Genomic DNA, 21739 nt, shown 5'->3' with positions numbered 1-21739 from the left:
ACGCTCCCCCATCTGCACATATGCGCATGCGTAGTTCCGATTTGCAGGGACTCGCTCATGCACTCGTCAACCGCGCACCGTTATCTGGGCCAAACTGTCATCTAGATCCCAGATCCCAGATCCCATCTTCCCCAGCCGAAAACCGGGCTTTCTCAAACCACACACGGCGGGCCTCGGTGATTTTCTCAGCGGGCCAAACGGAGAGCATACCTCCTCTGTTTTCCTAAGAAGAGAAAAAGCTTTTATCGGGACATTTTCTCTGCAATTAACAAGAAGGCGCAAGGTTTGTTTGTGTGCTCATTCATTCTCTCCATCCCTCCCCCTGTGCGACACCACCACTGCCAATGTAGCATGCTAACCGTTGCTCTCCACTCATTTCTGCAGTGTAGCAAGACATTTTCCGCTACCCTTTACTTTATATTATTTGCCCTTTTAGTTTTTTTAACGCCATGGCATGTTTAATTACAGGCCTCCGTTTGTTTAAGCCCATTACTTTACTATCTAAGCTTATGTTATGCTTACGTTTGCTTTTCCGTTAGCATAGCTAGCTAGCGGAGCAGGTGCTGCAGCCAGAGCCGTTCATCTAAAAAGAGTTTGGACATCGCCGTGTTCGGTGGCAGCCATGTTAGCTCCACAACCCTGTCCCATGACCTTTTCTCTGTCGTTCCTAGACGTGTTCAGTGATAAGCTTCTCTTACATATTTAACAAAAATTAATGAAAGCCCTTGTTGGCTCTCTTAAACGTGAGGCAAAGGCTGTTAATGGGTCATTGGACTATGACTGTTAAATAAGAGAACTGAAGCTTAGAATAGAAATAGATGTGGCTTTTGGTTACTGGCATGCAGACAGCTATTAAGCCAGTTACGTGTATGGCATACTACTAATCCTTGTTTTTCAATTTGGTATGATGTTCGAAAGCTATGTCGTATACTATGATGCATTGCATGTCTGTCAGTTGTATGGTAGTACCGTTTTATCTATGTGTAACTGCATCTTTTATCATTTCATTAACTTAAACATTATGACTGTCTGCTGCTTTATTGGTGTTGCGTTGGATAGGTCAAAAAATGGTTTTGAAATGAATTGCTTAGCTGTGTATCCAAATAGTGGATGGTGTTGCTTGTTTTTCTGTTTCCCGGTTCTCTGCATGGCTTGTTTCCTTCTATCTGTAAATCTGGACCATCCTCTCATTGCTTTTTTAAAAGAGAAAGATTATTTGGCTTAAGATGACCTGGCAGAAAGTGCAACCTGTTTCGAGATACCTTTTTAGACTTAGGCCACAACTAAATTGAGACCTTATATATTACAAATACTACACTTTGATTTAAAGCAGGAAATATGTTGTGTGTGTGCGAGAGATACTCCTGTTGTTTTAAATATATATATATATATATATATATATATATATATATATATATATATATATATATATATATATATATATATATATATATATATATATATAGCGCTAGCTTTTGAATATTTTCACATTAGAAAATATGTTCCATCATGGGGTGTGGCCATGATTTCTCTCAAGAAATGTCTCTGTTGCGTTGTTTGCCTTATATCCAAAGATGCTAATAATCTGCAACATTTTATTGCTTTTCAAGAAAAGATAGCTCTTAATTGTGTTTTCTGTTCATCTTCTCCTCCTATATGTTTGTCATTTTGATCTCCATGCGCTCTGATGATAGAAAGTAGAAGAACAGCAGTATGGGAAATAAAGCAATTTAGGAATGAAGGGAGGCGTGCTGCTGTGCTGTCTGCACTGATGCGTTTAAATGACTCTGCTAACAAGAAGAGTGAGCAGGTGTGACTGGATCAATAGGTCATTGAAGCTGCTGTTTGGTGTAACAGATGTATGAATTGTACCAGTATTCAGCAAGGTTAGTTCTAAAGGCATATTGGGATACACACGAATATTATTATCTAATATATTTACTGTTACAAATCAGGAGAATTAAAGATGTTGAGTGTTTCCCACAGAATTTGATTCTATTAGTGGGGGCACCGCAAACAATTATATTATTTAATTTTTTTATGAGATCTATTTGTGGCGGACGATATTTAATTGTGGAGGCCCGCCACAAATGAATCAATGTATGGGAAATAATATGTACAATGAATTGAAATTGGTTGGTTGCGTCATTTTATCGCTTCCCTTAGGGCACCTATCTTCATGATTTAGCAGAGTTTTTGGAGAGAAAACACAAGACAAGTGTAATCTGAGGAAACAGGCCTCCAGTGTGTACTGATGTGACCTCAATCTCATTGTGTTTTTCCTTCTATCCTTTTATGCATTCGCTATTTATATCATTGATGCACCCCCCCCCCCCCGCACACACCCCGTCACTCTCCATAAATAACATCTCACACCTGCCTCTTCTTCTCCTCCCTTTCCCTTATCCTCTCATACCACACTGTGTTCCTCTGGCGGCCTTATCTCACACTCTACTAACCCTTCTGCTTTCACCTCCCCCCTCTCTCTACCCTCCCCCTACAGATGAAGCTGGACAGGGGTTGGATATGGGGCCTGCTGCTCCTGTTCTCCCTTGCTGGGGCAGCTGCGGCAGCCCAGGAGAAGCAGTTGGAGCTTGATGTTTCGGACATCGATGAAGATATGGGGTTGGACAATGAGGAATTGAATGATCTGCTGGCAGGAGAGGACGAGGAAGAGGAGATGGAGATGGAGATGGAGGAGGAGGAGGACGATGAGGCGACAGTGATGGATGAAGATCAAGCTGATAAGACAGACGGGACAGCCAGTGGGAAGGCTGGAGTGGATGCTAATGTCTCCTTCCAGGTCAGTAATGGGTCATAGGTTAAGTAAAGGTCAGATGGGAAATTAAAGTATGTTAAAGATCTCCGTATAACAACTTCTAATTTACAATATTGTGCCACAGGTAACTTACAAGACTCCTGTTCCCACTGGAGAAGTCTACTTTGCAGAGACGTTTGATGATGGATCCCTGGACAGGTACAGTCCATCCACAATACCTGCTAAAGATACAGCGTAAATGTTTAATGAATGCTGCTAGGACACATGAGCCTCCAATGGTAGTGAGCGACCAGGATAAATGTACCCAATCAGTCATAGCATTGTGTGTGTGTGGAAGCTAAGAGTTTTGTGACGTGATCTTCACAGATGGCAGCAGTCAAAGACAGTGAAGGAGGATGCGGAGGATGACATCGCCAAATATGACGGTTTGTTGGTTTTTGTGTGCCCTTTTTTAATAATCTACATTGTGCGTAGGAGAGTTTTTAAAGAGGCACGACTTTCTGTTTCTATATTAACACGCATTAGGGTTAATATAACCCACTATTGGGCCATTGTAGGTTGGGAAAATAATAATTAGTGGCCAACAGGTGCAAACGTGCAACAATGGCCCAAAACAATTTCATTAGGAGAACACACTGCACTTTCAAAAACAAATCTAAAAACGCATGCAGATGAAGAAACATCTTCACCAACTTCACAACACATGCACAGCATTTAGAAAACATTCACCAGCTTCATGAAACATGAACAGCGTTTACGCAAAATGCTGCAAATAAAAAACGCTGCAAGAAGCTCAAAACACAACAGAAACGAGGACACTAAAAAGTGACGCAAACAGCGGAGTGTTTGTTGCATTCAGGGTTTATAAAGTTGGCCAATTGTCCATTTTATTTGTATCATTTTTTTTTAACTTTTAGCACGTTTCTCCTTATGGAAAAGTATTGGGCCATTGTCACGCATTTGCACCTGCGGGCTACCGTTGTATTTAACAAAAGAATTCTGTATTTTTGAGATTATAAATTGTAATTTACCAGAGACTATAAACAACTGAGATTTTAAAGTCATACAAAGTGATACATTCGAGAAAAAAACCCTGAAATATTATATGATGAAAGTCACTAATTCACAAGAAAAAAAACTCTGAAAATTGTGTATTTTTGTCAAGAAACATCTTCACAGAGTTGCAACAGTATGGAACATGGAGATAGCTATCATCAATTTCTTGTGGTGTAGTTTCTATATAGACCAAATTCACGATAATGTGTATTCAAAGTCTGGATGCTTATGATAATATGGTGACAATTTTCTAAAGTTAGGAGTATTTATTATTTGAAAATCCGATTTATAAAGTATAATTTAAATAAATCCTCCACTCCAGGAATAATAATCTTGTGAAATCCGTATTTTTTTCTTTTGAATAATATCGCCCTATTTTTTTAACTAACATGGCCATTGTACTTTTCACATTTTATTTCATTTTTAGGGACTAACCCTATTTGTTGTGATATCACTTGGATATGCCATACGAAGGCTATATTCTGTTAGCTACACATAGCTTTCTCAAGCAGAGTCTTTTGGAACAACGCAATAAAAGGTTGTCTCCTCTCCGGCTGTAGGGAAGTGGGCTGTGGAGCAGCTGAAGGAGAACAAGATTCCAGGAGACAAAGGTCTGGTGCTCAAGTCCCGGGCCAAACACCACGCCATCTCCTCCATGCTGAACAAACCCTTTGTCTTCCAGGACGATACTCTGGTCGTACAGTGAGTTCAATTAGACAAACACTAAAATGTTTCTTTAACCAAGAGGACCTTTCCATGATGGATGTATAAGTGAATGACTAAAATCAAGTATTTGTTAAATTGTTTTGTTGTGTTCTGTTTCCAGGTATGAGGTGAATTTCCAGGATGGTATTGACTGTGGTGGCGCATACATCAAACTGCTCTCTGACACCAGCGATCTCAATCTGGTTGGTGTGCATGCTTTATTTCTACCTTGCTCCATTCGTAACGCCTAAGGTTTTTTTGCAGCTGAAAATGTACTTGTTGGTTTTTATCATATTTTTAGTCATCTAATCCTGTTTTTCTTATATTCAGATTGTGGTTGACTTAAGTTTGAACAGCATCTTCATATACTTTTAATTTCACTACTGTTATTTGGCTGCTATCACACTACTCCTACAAGCTACACTTATTTATTATTTTAAATACTGAAATACTGTATTATATTTTATGCATGCCTTTTATTTAAAATGTTGCCTTTTTACTTTGCGGTATAAATGGAAATGTCCCCTCTGTGGGACTAATTAAGGTATTCTGATTTTCAAAGTACAAAAAAAGTATTTTCTAATCATTATATTAAGCAAACTTTGTATTATTAATCCTGATATGCAGCGCAGCAAAAGAACAAGAACTCTAGCGTTGTAAAAAAAAAAACCTGTTTAGAATATTTAGTCTCGAAAAATGTTAAATACAACACATACAAGCCTCATCTTTTTCTTGTAAAAGAAAACCATGTCACAGATGATTAAAGAAATCTGTGCCATTTCTGTCGTAGAAATTAAAGGTTGTTGCCTTGCCTGTTAAGTCATATTTTTACTAAACAATTAAACACAACAGCATAAATAAAGTGTATTAATAAAGACTTAAGTTATCTTTCTTAGTATTGGTTGAAACGGAAACCAAAACCTTTGCAGCATTCCTACTCTGTCTTGTGTTCATGTAATATAACTTGGTAAAGGCTGTCCAGATTTGAACTAAATACAATAACTCTATTTACCGTTTTAATTCTGCACCGTAGGAGCAGTTCCAAGACCGTACCGCCTACAGCCTCATGTTTGGACCTGACAAGTGTGGTGAGGACTACAAGCTGCACTTCATCTTCCGCCACCTCAACCCTCTGAACAAAGACACGGAGGAGAAGCACGCCAAGAGGGCCGACGTGGACCTCAAGAAGTTCTACACTGACAAGAAGACTCACCTCTATACTTTGGGTACAGAGACAATTCCAAAGGAGAATATGTATCTATATACCTTTCTGTGCTTTTATAAAATGTGTCATTTTGCTCACACATTCATTTAGCATTTTCTTCCCGTTTTCAGTCCTGAAACCAGACAACAGTTACGAGATGTTAATCGACCAGTCCAGCGTGAGCCGCGGCAGCCTGCTGCATGACGTCATTCCTCCGGTCAACCCCCCCAAGGAGATCGATGACCCATCTGACTCCAAGCCCGAGGACTGGGACGAGAGGGCCAAGATGCCTGATCCTGAGGCCGTCAAACCAGAAGACTGGTGAGTACAAACCCTGTACTACTACAGCAGCAGTAAATAGTACAGATTACAAATTTGCTATATTTAAAGGGACACTATTATGCTTTTAGGGTTTTCCCTTTCCTGTAGTGTGTTGTATAGGTTTTTGTGTATGTAAATGGTCTGCAAAGGCTGAAATCCAAGAGTTCCCTCTGGAGGGAGTTTTCTCCCTTGAGATTGTTCATGATTATAGAAAGGGAGAACCTAAACAAACAAAAAGGCTGTGAGTTCTGTCCGCCAGAGGTGAGTTGTTGTTCAGGGTTATTGCCTTAGGCAGGAATTATTTCCTGTACCGATCTGCAGCAGTCTGTTGGAGAAGGAGCTCCGCTGTCTGTCCAGCTGCAGGTGGAGAGGGGGATGGGGTTATCCATGATAACAGTTTAAGTGTCCTCCTCTCTACCAAGCTTCGATCTTAAAATGACCTTATGTCTCAATTTAAATTTCAAAATAAACCAGATCCTGTGAAAAATATGTTATTCTGCGCTCCTCCGTTTACACAGAGCAGACAGGAATGACAAAAGAGGTTTTAAAGGGGACCTATCATGGAAAATGCACTTTTGTACGTCTTTTTATACATGAATATGTGTCCCCGGTGTTCCAGGGAACTCACCAAGTGTCAGAAAACACAACCCTCTCTATTTTCCTCCATACCCAAATCCAGTGCTTGAATTGGGCCGGTACTCACCGGTACGCAGTACCGGCACATCTGATTTTTACCCATGTGGTACCGGCACTTCTTACTGAGTACCGGCACGGTGCCGGTACTCAGTAAGATGCCGGTACCCAGCCGCCGGCGGCACGTCATGACGCATGACAACAAATATGCCCAGCGTACCTAGATGCCGCCGGCCGCCGAAAAGACAGCGGTTGTCGCCGGACAAGGAGCCGACTGCAAATACAGAAAATGCTGTGCCTGTGTTAGAAATTGTGTCTGACGGGGAGCCTTCTCGAGCCTCCTGCTCCAAGTTCTGCATCCCATAAACCACCGTCTGGATTCCCCTGTGTGCTCCCTGGCAGCTCATTGATTCCCTCTCTCCTTTCCTGCTGAAAGATGAGTGTACTCAGGGACGAGGAGTCATTTAACCAGCCGCCAGTAGGAGTCAGGCTTTACTTTCTTTTATATCCATAAAGAAAAAGTAAATCTGTTTACAGTTCTGTTTCATATGGATGTTGAGAGGTATCCATGTATCTCTTCATTTTGCTCTCAAAGTGCACCAGATTGATGCATTTAACTTCAATATTTAAAAAAAAAATCTTCCCGGGGGGGCATGCCCCCGGACCCCCCTAGGGTGTCAGGTCCACTCCCCACTTATAAAAATAGCACTTTACCCCTGCACCCCCTCTAATCTCAGATGCACCCTGAGTCATTTTGTTTAAGTACAGTGAGCCTTTCTAAAATATACAGTAAAGAGACAAACCCACCAGCATTATAGGATATACTATGACTTTGAGCCAAATACTTGTCTTTGGGCTGTATAAATAAATGTACTTGAAACAGTTGCTGATTTTGAGTACTGGCACCTTTTTTATTCCAATTCAAGCACTGCCCAAATCTCTAAAAACGGGGCTGCAACGGATCTGATAAAAACTGATCCAGATTTGAACACTGTCCTGACGTCAGGACGGTGGCGCTACGGCTATTGGGCCAACTCTCCACCTATCAGGGGAATGTGGGGTTGGGCCACGGCCGGCCATTGCCGCTCGAAAGCGCTGGAGACGCTGTAGTACATATGCCAGGCCTGTAAGTGGCGCTGTAGTCTGCCACAAAAGCAGCAAAGAAGACTTCCCGTGCATGGTTGCCATGGTTGCCCTTCTGTTTATTCTCCGCTGTGGCTCTTTTTCTCCCTCCCCGAGGCAAGCGTTTGCTCCTGCTGCTGTAATTCAATGCAATCCCTCCCCGTCGAGGCAAGCACTGTAATTCGTTAGTTAGTCCACCAGCAGATGACAAACACCCACCTCTCCGCCTCTTCCAAGGAACGAGGGGACCGTGCGGCAGAGTTTCAGTTAGGTTTTTTTTCGCCGGTCAAGATGTCCGTTAAAGTTGAAATCTTCCAGACAAAATTAGAAAAGTGCCGGTCAAAGGTCTTCTTTGTTATTTATTGAGCTTTAAAACAAATGAATAACGACTCTATATAATAATATAATTAAAACTGCGGTCACAGACGTGCACGCAGTTGTGGGCGGGCCTTCGCATCCGAGCGCCTGTAGGGGAGTGTGGCCGGTCGTCCCGGCGTCCAGTGGACGCGCGCCAGTCCGCCGAAATGAGCCGTTTGTCAAATGTTTGCGTCCCGGAGTCCCAGGTCCTCCGGCAGCGACCCGGAAACGGATGTGGGCGCGCATAATAAAACACGGAGGACGGAGATCTCTTTTTGTCCCCCTCGAAATGAGGCATGGCTAAAATGCAGGATCTGTTTGGTATTTTGAAAAAAAACCTATATTTATATACTTTATATAGGTATGGCCCTACAATATATTGTTCAAATATAGCACGATAGGTCCACTTTAAGTTAAGGTTGTAAAAATGTAAATAGTAGCATATGTGTTTTATTTTTTTATTGGCATCACTTCGGGGGACTTGGAAACCACTTGTTTATATAGAATTGTTGTAAAATGTATTATTAAAAAAGTAAACTTTTCAGCTTTTTTCAGTTTTATAATGATTTATCGCTTCATAGCTGTTATTTTACACAAAATACATGTTTGATGTCACTTGTATTTCTAGCAAAGATTGTGCTGTTTTACTGCAATGATAACAACTGATTAAATGTGAAGGAGCAAATAAAACAGAAACAGTTTGGGGTTCAGAGGGTTGAATGTTAGGGCCTCAAGCCCCTTAAGGCCCTGACACACCAGGCAGTCACCAGAGAACTCGCCGACACCGACAGTTCCATCGACGAGTTCTCCTGCGTCTTGGCCGTGTGTCGCACTGGAACACACCGCAAAGACTTCAGCCGAGCACGTACGAACTGCGCATGCGTGAGTGGCAATAACTCTCCTTACCAGCAGGCGGCGGTAGTGTGTATTCGTCATTCAAAATAGGCAACAACCGGAAGACAGAGAAGAAGAACAGACTGATATACAAACAAATAGCGGGTGCCGTTCCATTTTCACTCTCGTCCATCGAAAACATGTTTTAGAATATAAAAATACATGAATGATGAAATGAGCACATAAAGTGCAGACATACTATAAAATCACAGTTAATAGACCTGCATCTGATGATCGCAGTGTTCTGGCGGGTGTGTAGTTTATTGAGTCAGCAATGTAATAATGGCCACTTCTTGCTAAATTTACGATGAGATGATAAACCGTACTTGACCAAACAAATCACGGAGCTCTGAGCAGAGGACAGCCGGGGACGCTCCCGCCGATATCAGAGATGTCCCATGTGTGGGAGGTAAGAGAGAACATTTAAGGGCTATGTTTGATGTCTTTAAGTATCACCTGCTGGTGTTTAGCTGCTGTCCTGTGCCTTAAATCGTTTGTTTACGTCCCTCACTTCCGTTTCGCTTCTCATTTGCTAGCTGAACAGCTGATCAGAGTGGTTTCTTGGCCCGATAGCTTGTGTCCGACTGTGAAAGGCCAAATAAGGCGTGTCACGGCCGAGGGTTCGGGACACACCATATTGACTTTGGGCGACAAGGAACCCGTTGTCGCCAAACAACGCAAGACGGCCGATATCGGCCTGGTGTGTAGGGGCCATTACATTCAGACCACCTGAGGACTCCACAGACCACTGACGCCTTCAAGGAAGGCCTAAAAACCTTTCTTTTAAAAAAAGCTTTTGATTAAACTTTTGTTTCTTTTGTTTCTTTTTATTATGCCTCCTGTAGCACCTTGGGATTGCTGTTAGCAATGAAAGGTGCTTTACAAATCGAATTTATTATTATTATTACCTAGTCATTAGTAACAAACATGGCTGTGTGTGTGTCTCAGGGATGAAGAAGCTCCTGCTAAGATTGAGGACCCTGAAGCCTTGATGCCAGAGGGCTGGCTGGAGGACGAACCAGAGTTTGTCCCCGACCCTATCGCAGAAAAACCAGAAGACTGGTAAGTGAACTGATTCACCAAACACACCCATAACAAGTTCTTCAATGATGTTCCAGTGAGGGAATGATGGAGCTCTCCTCTCTGTGTGCAGGGACGAGGAGATGGACGGGCAGTGGGAAGCCCCTCAGATTCCCAACCCGGCCTGCGAGACGGCCCCCGGCTGCGGGGAGTGGAAGCGCCCCACGATCAACAACCCTCAGTACAAAGGAAAGTGGAAGGCCCCTCTGGTGGACAATCCCAACTATCAGGTAACTAGGGTTGCAGTAAAATAGTCCAAAAATCAGCTCCTATCGTCTATCCCTATCGTCTATTCCTTGACCTCTGTGTGAAACGTCACAGGGTTAAGGAATAGTGGATCGGAGAATTCAAAAGGATTTAGGAGAAGAGACTGCGGTGCTTTGAGAATCCGACTGCACTTTCACTATACAACGTATTTATGATGCGCCAGCAGACGTCATAAATGTGCGTCTGCTGTGGGGAAACTACAGTTTTCTATACAGCGGACTACATGGACGTATTATAATAACGGACTACTAGGGGGTGTAACGGTATACGTATTCGTACCGAAAATATTCGGTATGGGCCCTTCGGAATAAAGATTCAAAGAACTATAGTAGGATGCTGTAAACAGCATTCGCACTAATTAAATAAATAAACTTGCCTTGCCTAGTAGTAGTAGTAGAACCTTTATTTAGCCAGGAAAATCAATTAAGAACAAATTCTTATTTTCAATGATGACCTGACAGGAGGCAAAAGGCTTCCTGAGGGGATGGGGGTTGGGAGGAAGAAAATAAAAAGACAGACTCCGAGCACTACAGAACTCAGGAGACAACACAATGACACAGAGCAGTTATGACGGGCATAGCAGTTAAACATATAACATATCTAAAATAATACTGCTGGAGTTCAATCAGTCATTAAAATAATATAGACCATTCATTCATTCATTAATTCATCCATTCATTCCTTCATGGCAATGCATACTATAGGAGAGGTCAAGACATTGGTAGTAGGCATCAGGCGAAGCAGCTGCATGTGTGTACCAGGGTGTTTGTAATGGTGTCCCTAAAGGAGCGGGGGGAGATAAAGGTCTCCATCTTCAAGGTTTTTTGTATGATATTCCAGCTATCAGCTGCTGCAAACTGAAAGGCGGAGCGGCCAAAGGATGTATGGGCTTTGGGGATCTTTAGCAGGATGTGTGTAGCTGAGCGGGTGTTGCAGTAATTGTGAGGTAGAAGGGGGTGAGGCCTAGGAGTGTTTTATAAACAAACATCAGCCAGTGGATGTTTCGCCTGGTCTCAAGAGACGGCCAGTTTGCCAGAGAGTACAGATCAGTGATGTTTCCTGTAGGGGGCATTGGTGGCGAAGCGGGTGGCGGAGTGATACAGACTAAATGATCGAGAGCTCCTTTACACGCCGAGCGGTAGATGGTATCACCGTAGTCAAACAGAGGAAGGACAGTCATCTGGACCAGAGAGAGTTTAGCAGATGAAATGAATGAGGAGCGATATAGAAAGCTGAGTCTAGCTTTAACCTTGGTCTGAATTTTGGAGAGATGTTCTGTGACAGATTACTGTCAATCCAAAATCCTAGGTATTTATAAGATTTAATCATTTCGAGGTCCCGGCCATCGGCAGCCACAATAGTACCAGTTTGGGAGGCACCACTGCGGCCAAGCCACATGATCTTGGTTTTAGTGGTGTTCAGGACCAGGCCAAGGGCAGAGAGATGTGACTGGATTCTCTGAAAACTATCCTGTAGAGTTTTCAGGACAGTATCTGGGGAAGGGCCAGCAGTGTACAGAATCGTGTCATCGGCATATAAGTGGATAGAGGAGTAGCCCACTGATTTCTCCATGATATATATATATATATATATATATATATATGTATATATGTATATATATATATATATGTATATATGTATATATATATATATATATATATGTATATATGTATATATATATATATATATATGTATATATGTATATATAGGATGGGTGCTAGGATAGAGCCATGTGGTACTCCTTTAGAGATGGATAGGGGCTGTGTCATCAGATTGTCAGATTTTACACACTGGGTGCGCATGGACAGGTAGTTTTCAAACCAGGCTATCGATTAGTTAGTGACACCAATGCATCTAAGCTTTCCCAGAAGCAGTTGGTGATCTACAGTGTCGAAGGCTTTGGCAAGATCGATGAAAATGGCAGCACAGTATTGTCTGGAGTCAAGGGCATTGATTATATAATTTAGGACTTTAAGAGTCGCCGTCTCACACCCATGACCTGCACGGAACCCAGACTGCATGTCAGATAGTATGTTGTAAGCCTTCAGAAACCATGTTAGCTGTTTTGCAAACTAACTTTTCTAACACTTTCGCTATACAGGATAGAATGGATATTGGACGATAGCAGTTAGTCAGCTTGGTTTCCCCCTTTAAACAAAGGTCGCACTGAGGCTGCCTTCCAGGCAGAAGGTAGCACTGCTGTCTGTATGGACAGATTACATAGGTGGGAGATAGGTTCTGCAATAATTGTGGCTGCAACTTTAAAAAATAAGGGGTCTAGCCCATCAAGACCTGCAGGTTTGTTGGGGTCAAGTTTACTAAGGACCTCCAGCACATCGTTCTCACTAACTTCCTGCAGGCAGAAGCTGTGACATGGGGCTGCGCAAGAGGGGCTGGGTGGCAGAGTGTTGGTGGGGGGCTTAGGAGGCGCTATAGAGTCAAATAGGTTCCCACATTTAATAAAGTGCTGGTTAAAGTGCTCTGCTATGCGCTTATTACCGATGACTACTGTATCCTCATTAACGAGGGAGTTACGCAGCGTCCACACGGCAGCGTCCACACGGCAGCGTCCACACGGCAGCGTCCACACGGCAGTGTGTGTTGAAGCTTGCCGGCGGGCGTGTCTGAAACTCGACCAACAACCAATCACATGAATCTCCCGCCCCGGACACACAAGCACTCGGTTTGATTGGCTAGAGCTTGTACTGGCATATGATTTGATTGGCTAACGCTTCCATCGAAGCTTCAAAAGTTGAACTTTTCTCAACTTTTGAAGCGAGCAAAGCGAAGCGACGGAACCACAATGCAGTTCGGCACCTTCAAAAGTGAATGGGAAGAAGCGTTGAAGCTTCAACGCACGCCGCCGTGTGGACGGGCCGTTAGGCAGATGAGAGGATGGGGGTTTATTCTCCATCTCTTTCACTGTTTTCCAGAATGTCCTTGGATTGGATCCACAGAGGTTAAATTGATTATGGAAGTAATCAACCTTGGCTTTGCGGATGGTCTGTATAGACTTATTTCTAATGTTCCTGAATGATAGCCAATCGTCGTGGGATTTTGAGTGACGAGCCCTGTGCCAGGTGGAGTTCTTGAGGTGAAGCAGTTCAGCTAAATCTAGGTTGAACCAAGGACTGCATCGTTTTTTTTGCAGTCCAAAAAATGTTTTCAGATATTTTCAATGATTTTGATATTTAGCTTTCTCCGATTTGAATGTCGCACTAGTCCATATCGCGATTTTGATCAAACTTCCATTCGTTTTGAAGCCCTATTCTAAATTAAATGTAAGTTGTTCCCTTTAAAAAAACTAGGACTAAGCCATAACTGCATTGTAAACAGTGTCCACACATTTAAGAATAGGTTAAAGACTTTCCTCTTTAGTACAGCGTACAGTTAAGACTGGTTTTAAACCCCCTTTTATACATCCTCATGGACCCTTCGTTTTATGGAATTTTAATTATTGTACTCTAACTGTATTTGTGTCATTGTGTTATGCTCCTTTTTTAAATTGGTATTTTCACATTGATCTTGTAAGATATGTTTGTTGTTTTTACATTGTTTTACATTGCCAATTGTGTTTGTTGACTTGTGAAGCCCTCTGAGACAAATATGATTTGTGATTTTGGGCTATATAAATAAACTTGAATTAAACTTATGGTAAAACATGAGAAACAAAAACAAACCCTTAAAAAGAGTCTTGGTTAGGGTTTTGAATGTTTGAACACCACACATACTCTGGTTTGTTTGAAATAACCCTTTTAATTCACACATTTAGATGTAAAATATGCTGTCTCTTCAGCCGTCTCCCTGCTGTCAGATCTTAATTAGCTAAATAAAATGGGCCTATAAAAACCCTGGCTTTGTACTCATCAAATCTCCCACCCCTGCTCCCTGTGATGCCACACCTATAAACCCTTCCTGTTGGAGATGCTGGATGTTCAGCTGCGGCTGAAACCACCCTAACTGTTTCCTCTGCCTCCTTTGTCTTCTCTCAAGGGAGTCTGGAAGCCGCGTAAGATCGATAACCCGGACTATTTCGAGGACCTGCAGCCGTTCAGGATGACTCCTTTCAAAGCCGTGGGCCTGGAGCTGTGGTCCATGACCTCAGATATCTACTTCGACAACTTCATCATCACCTCTCACAAGGAGGTGGCCGACCGCTGGGCCTCGGACAGCTGGGGGCTGAAGAAGCTGGTGGCCAGCGCCAATGAGGTCAGTGTGACGCTTAAAAGGGAGACAGGAACAGCTGATCAAACGTTTACATTGTCACTTTTATGGGGGTTATTCCCTATCTTTATTCAAGAGTGTGGTCTTTAAATTTGAGAGCATAATTTATTGATTTCACATTCAGATTTTGTATTTCTTTCCCTCAAACCCTGTCCTCGCACTCAAATAGTGCCTGCTTGCGCTTAGATTTGCTCTGCTTCTGCTCAAACTGTACGCTTGCACTCAGATATATTGCTGCTTGCACAGATTTCCTGTGTTCCAGCTTAAAACCTTCTCCTCGCACTCAGGCTGTTTCTGTGCGCTCGTCAAATGTCTACCCTCAGATTTCTGCTGTGCACCCGCAAGGACACCTGGCCTCCTATTGGTTGAGGGATTTTGACAGGGTTGTTGCACAAAAAATCCAAACGCACAGCAGAAATCTGAGAGCAGACATTTGACGAGTGCACAGAAACAGCCTGAGTGCGAGGAGAAGGTTTTAAGCTGGAACACGGGAAATCTGTGTAAGCAGCAATATATCTGAGTGCAAGCATACAGTTTGAGTGCGAGGACAGGGTTTGAGGGAAAGAAATACAAAATCTGAATGTGAAATCAATAAATTATGCTCTCAAATTTAAAGACCACACTCTTGAATAAAGATAGGGAATAACCCCATTGCGCTAGGTCTGCACCATTATTGCCAAAATTATAATCACCATTATTTGATGATCAATATTGAGATCGCAATTTTTTTTATCACAATTATTAGATTTATAGCGATAAAAATGTCTGTATTGCACTTTGCATTTAAATAAACAGGGCACTTTTTTCATTTCCATGTTGTGCTACAATAAGGACTGCACAATTTGAGAAAATAATTGTGAGATTATTTTGACTAGTTTTGAAATTCCGATTTACAATATTGGAGGAAATGATCATTACTGCACCATCATACTTGACTTAAAAAATATATAAAAAATAATGATGATGTGTTGATAATGCTATAAACACCATGTATACCGCAATAATGTGGATTTGCACCATATGACGTCTCTAGAATACAATTATCAGGCTGCCATTTCTTCAGACTAGTATTTTTTACACATATTTTGCCTCTAACAATTATTGTGCTTTCTGCAATTTGAATATTGCATCGATAAAATCGCGATCAATTGTGCAGCGCTAGCTACAATCCTAATTTACAAATTAGGGTTGCACGAAATAAAAATAATTTCTGATATTACATGTCTGCTGTATGTATTATAAAAAAGAAGAATATTAACCTAAATGTTGTAGGCTACATCTTAAAAACTAATTCACCAATCTGATGTACTTAGAGTAAAATGCTAGAGTTGGAGTATGTTGTGCTCTTGTAAACCAAACTAATCATTAACAAATTGGGTGTAGGTATACGTTAACACAGCAAAAATAATATGCTTTTCTCGCTGCTCATGTTCATTTAATTGTAGGAACCAAAAATCAAGGTTAAGATAAAAATGTCTTTAATTGTGCAGCCCTTCTCTGTGCATATACTTTAGCACAGGCCTGTCAGTTTCTGTCATAGGCTCACTACTTTCTCTCTGATCTCTTGTCCTCCTTCGCCCTTCAATCTCACCAGCCGGGGATCTTCGCTCAGCTGACGATCGCAGCAGAGGAGCGGCCGTGGCTCTGGGTGATCTACATCCTGACGGTCGGCCTGCCGATAGGACTGGCTGTGCTCTTCTGCTGGCCAAAGGTACAGTGAGGAACCTGGTGCTGAACATGTATGAAGGGCATGTTTCTGATCCTGCACACAAACACACCATCCAACAGAACGCTGCAGCCCGAGACCTGTCTTCAACAAAAATAGGAGAACACATCACCCCCTTTATCAGAGCTCTGCTCTGGCTTCCATCATCTCAAAGAAATAACTTCAACATTCTATTGTTCAGATACAAAGCGCCCAATGGTTTGGGAATACATGTCTGACATGCTGCTTTGTTACAAGCTAAACGGAGCTCTTGGATTATTCGTTCCCACGGTCAGAACAAAACACGTAGAAGCAGATTTTAGCTTTTTTGCTCTGCAGATCCTTAATAACTTCCAGAAGACCTGAGGTCTGTCTCAACCCTGAGTTTTTTTAAATCAAGGCCAAAAACCTTTTTATTTACCAATGCTTTTCCAGAGAATATTTAAAGAGGACACATTTAAGATAATTCTAAGGTATCATATTTGTACTTTACGCCTCTACTGTGACATGTTTACATGCTTTAAGAGAAACTCCCTCTGGAGGGAACACAGGGATTTTATCCTTTGCAGACCATTGACATGCACAAAAACCTATAGAACACACTACAGGAAAGGCAAAACCCAAAAAGCATAATAGGGCCAATCTTTAACAATATTTTGTTAGCACTCTGCAACAACTGTATTTTACAATGTTTTTTTTTTAACTACCTTCTATCTTTTCTTTTCTTGTTTTGTTAATACTCTTGTTGTGTGTTCATGCTTATGAAATCATATTGGATTGCCTTTTCTGTCTGAAATGTGCTATATAATTAGACTTACCTTAACCCCGACTGTGATACCATCTCCTGTTCGCGTCACAGAAATCAGACGACGAATACGTGTACAAGAAGGTGGATCCTCCCCGAGCTGATATAGAGGAAGAGGAGGAGGACGACGAAGAGGAGGATACAGCAGCCGATGAAGACAAAGCAGCCGAGGGAACAGAAGGAGCAGCAGCTGCAGGTCAGAGGGTCACACACTGGACGTCACACATATGACGTCACTCACAGGACGTCACACACAGGACGTCCTCGTCACACACAGGACGTCACACACAGGACGTCCTCGTCACACACAGGACGTCCTCGTCACACACAGGACGTCACACACAGGACGTCCTCGCCACACACAGGACGTCTCACACACAGGACATCACACACAGGACGTCCTCGTCACACACAGGACGTCCTCGTCACACACAGGACATCACACACAGGACGTCCTCGTCACACACAGGACGTCCTCGTCACACACAGGACGTCACACACAGGACGTCCTCGCCACACACAGGACGTCTCACACACAGAACATCACACACAGGACGTCCTCGTCACACACAGGACGTCCTCGTCACACACAGGACGTCCTCGTCACACACAGGACATCACACACAGGACGTCCTCGTCACACACAGGACGTCCTCGTCACACACAGGGGACGTCCTCGTCACACACAGGACGTCCTCGTCACACACAGGACGTCACACACAGGACGTCCTCGTCACACAGGAGATGCTCGTCACACACAGGACGTCCTCGTCACACACAGTACATCACACACAGGACGTCCTCGTCACACACAGGACGTCCTCGTCACACACAGGACGTCACACACAGGACGTCCTCGCCACACACAGGACGTCCTCGTCACACACAGGACGTCCTCGTCACACACAGGACGTCCTCGTCACACACAGGACATCACACACAGGACGTCCTCGTCACACACAGGACGTCCTCGTCACACACAGGACGTCCTCGTCACACACAGGACATCACACACAGGACGTCCTCGTCACACACAGGACGTCCTCGTCACACACAGGACGTCCTCGTCACACACAGGACGTCCTCGTCACACACAGGACGTCACACAGGACGTCCTCGTCACACACAGGACGTCCTCGTCACACACAGGACGTCACACAGGACGTCCTCGTCACACAGGAGATGCTCGTCACACACAGGACGTCCTCGTCACACACAGGACATCCTCGTCACACACAGGACGTCGCACACAGGACGTCCTCGTCACACACACAGGACCTCACACACAGGACGTCCTCGTCACACACAGGACGTCCTCGTCACACACACAGGACGTCCTCGTCACACACACAGGACGTCCTCGTCACACACACAGGACGTCCTCGTCACACACACAGGACGTCACACACAGGACGTCCTCGTCACACACAGGACGTCACACAGCGTCGTTCTTTTACTGCCCTGTTCTACAGTCGTATTTCTGTGTTCTTACTGTCATCTTGTTACTCTCTCAAAAGCAACCGAAGAGGCTGAGGACGAGGAAGAGGAGGAAGAGGAGGATGAAGATGAAGTCGAAGCAGGAGGCGACAATCTAGAAGGGGATGATGATGAAGAGGAAGAAGAGGAGGAGGAAGAGGAGGAAGAAGAGGAGAGCAAAGCTCCTGAGAGAACATTAGAAAAGGAGGTTGGTGTCATCCTGAGTTATTCTTTCCTGCAGAGCATGATGCATGGCTTTCCCCCATTTCTGTATCAATACTGATGTGATATTTACATTTGACTAGATATCATATTGGATCACCTAGTTAAAATTGATATCACTATAGACTATTGCCGGAATGAGTCCTAAACCCTTGAAATTAGTTAGAATATCAAAACTTCCAGTTCCTTCTTCTGAAGTCATTGGTCTTTGAACATGTTTGTGGTTAGCCACATTTTGCTAAGCAGTGGTGATGCGCAGCCATGCCACCGTGATGTAGTTCCACTAAAGCCTAATGTTTTGAACACTTAAGAAATCACAAAGTGTTGTTAATATGTGGAAATGATCCAGCCGAACAATATGTGCAAGTATATATAAACATGTGTTAGCCACAGATCTTTCTTTCTGCAATATTCTGCATAAAAAATAGTGCTTTTTGGTCAAGGAAACCCTTGCAACACTAACTTGGGCTTAAAATCATCACTGCAAGACCCTGAATACAGTGTTTTATAAAGTTGCTACAATGTTGGATGCAAATCACTTCATGGACCCATAAATGCCACACATTAATATATTTATTTAGGTTCTCACACTCGAGGTTAGCCAGCAGACATCACACTGTACAGGAGTATTCTGTTTAGACTACTTTCTGTCTCTGGCACTGTGTCCTTGTCCTAGTGAGAAATGGGCACAGTCAGGCTACTCTTGTTTTCATTTTCATTGGAGGAACATGCATTTCATTCTACATTCTACCTCCTTTAAAACACGCCTGTTCATTATCCTGGCGCCTAAATGGTGGAACGATCTCCCCATTGATATCAGGACAGCTGACGGCTACACCTCTTTGAACTACACCTGTGGTCATTACAACACAGAAAGAAATAATGTAGTACTTAGCTCATTTAAAAACTAAAAACACAGGTGTGAACCCTGAGATGTTGAGTACCCCGAAGTTTTATGTTAGAAATGTACAGTACGGGTCCCCAGCATATAGAAACTGCCGGATGCTAACTTGATATGTTGAGCAATTTGCCCAATTAGCATAAGTTGCATCAATTAGCATATACAGACACTAGCTAAAAAAATTGATTGGCCGATTTGGAAAATGTTGGAGTGATAGCAGTTATGAGTCCCCTAAAACGTTCAAATGTAACTCAAAATTAATCAATTCACTTTCTGTTAGCCAATTATTTTATCCTGAAAGTGTCAGAAAGTGATTTCACATCCTCCATAACCCCCAAAATCACTCTAAAATGTCCCAAATCGGCAAAGCAATTTTTGTATCTATTGTTTGCATTTGCTAATTAATGCATCTCATGCTAATAGTGCAAATTGTCCAACATATGCAAATTAGCATTCGGAAATGTCTAAGTGCTGGGGACCCGTACTGTACATTTCTAACATAAAACGTTGGGGTACTCAACATAAACGGTTCACAATAGAACTCTATGAGCTGGCAACTAGACTGTCATGGCTGTTAGCACTTATTGTTGAGTCACTCTGGATTGAAAGCATCAGCGAAGTATAATGTAAAAAGGTTTTAGATCACCTGATGACGTGTCCAGATAACGCTGCACTTTCATTAACATATTGGTCATGTGGCAATAGCGAGAGTGGGTTCTTATATCTCATCCATAAAATTCACCTTTCATTTCTCGCTTTTAATTGGATACCAATTGTGCTCTGCTTCAGAAGGAGGGCGGAGACGTCACCGAGGAGAGCCACAAACAAGCCGTGAGGAAGAGGAGGGTACGGAAAGACTGAAGAGGTGAACCCCCCCACATCTACACTATCTCCTGTCTCCCCCCCCAAAGCGGAGGAGGTTGAAAGGCCGTCTTTGCTGCTGCTGCTCCGCCTCCTCTGAGTGGAGCAGCATGCGTTTCCTCCACACCACCTGGTAGCCTGCAGTCCCCGTCCCCCCCCTCCAGCTGCCCGCTCACAGGGCAGTGTCTCCCAAACCACATCCTGCATCCTCCCCCGTCTTGTTTCGACTCCCCCCTCCTGCCTGCTTATCGAACTATGAGAAGAATCCTTTGGAGATTCTGCTCGTTCTAGATGTTGTTCCTCTTCTTTCCTGAGCTTTCCTTTTTTCCATCTTCTCTTCTCTAAGCCATTGCTAGCCTAAAAAAATCCCCCCCCCCCAAAAAAAGCTGTCCACTCCACTTGTTCCTTCCATTACACAGCATATCACATGGGCTACATCTCACCAGTTAGTTATTTTTCATGTCCTTGAATTCAAGAATAAAGTTCCTTCGTGTTTTGAAATTGTTCGGGTTTTGACAGTCCGGGGGGGGGGGGGGGACACAGTTTAGGTTTAAAAGTTAACCTCAATAAAACTCCACATTCTGTTTTAGATTTTAGCTAGTTTGTAAGGAGCATCATTTACTTTTATAATTTATCAATGGAGGATTATCACAGCTGGTCCTATCTGTATGTTTTATGCTGGTATGAATTCAGTTTTAATAATGCAGTGTTTCCAGCGACTTAAGGCAGTTTTCTTGAATATGATTATTCTGAACCTAGGCCTGTTTGAAATGCTTTACCTGATTAAAAAAACAAAACACTGAATGCCTTGGCCATCAGTTGTCAATAAGACTGTTTCTACATCAAACAGCTGGATATATTAACCCTGTGAAAACACGTCTCAATCTGTCAGTACACAGCAGTGCTTTCGCAGAATATCAGTTCACACCCCAGATTGTTGCCTGGGGGAAACATTGATGCTAATTTATTTTGTTTTATATTATTGTCTCGAGCTTTTGTAGTTCATGTTCTTGCCACATTCTGGCAGATATCCCTGTTTACATTTGTTTGCAAATTGTACATTGCTCTTGGAAATAAAAATATTGAATACAAATTATGAAAAAGGGCATATTTTATTTCTGAGCAAT

The 21739-nt window shown here is 42.9% G+C and overlaps 1 protein-coding gene across 1 annotated transcript; it reads left to right on the top strand.

Annotated features, from left to right (window-relative positions):
- Positions 1-52: 52 nt before the first annotated feature.
- clgn (calmegin) lies at positions 53-21701 on the top strand. The gene is made up of 15 exons (XM_034131088.1): positions 53-283; positions 2504-2803; positions 2904-2977; positions 3146-3204; positions 4396-4537; positions 4662-4743; positions 5574-5766; positions 5876-6065; positions 10020-10133; positions 10225-10381; positions 14412-14627; positions 16237-16353; positions 17207-17348; positions 18670-18836; positions 20541-21701. Exons 2-15 carry the CDS (start codon positions 2504-2506, stop codon positions 20610-20612), a joined length of 2025 nt encoding a protein of 674 aa, XP_033986979.1. The 5' UTR covers positions 53-283; the 3' UTR covers positions 20613-21701.
- The last annotated feature ends 38 nt before the right edge of the window (positions 21702-21739 follow it).

Source organism: Trematomus bernacchii, unplaced genomic scaffold, assembly GCF_902827165.1.
Source record: "Trematomus bernacchii unplaced genomic scaffold, fTreBer1.1, whole genome shotgun sequence".
In the NCBI taxonomy this organism is placed as follows: domain Eukaryota; kingdom Metazoa; phylum Chordata; class Actinopteri; order Perciformes; family Nototheniidae; genus Trematomus; species Trematomus bernacchii.
Note: the sequence above shows the minus strand (reverse complement) of the source record. Positions and strands in the feature narration are given on the sequence as shown.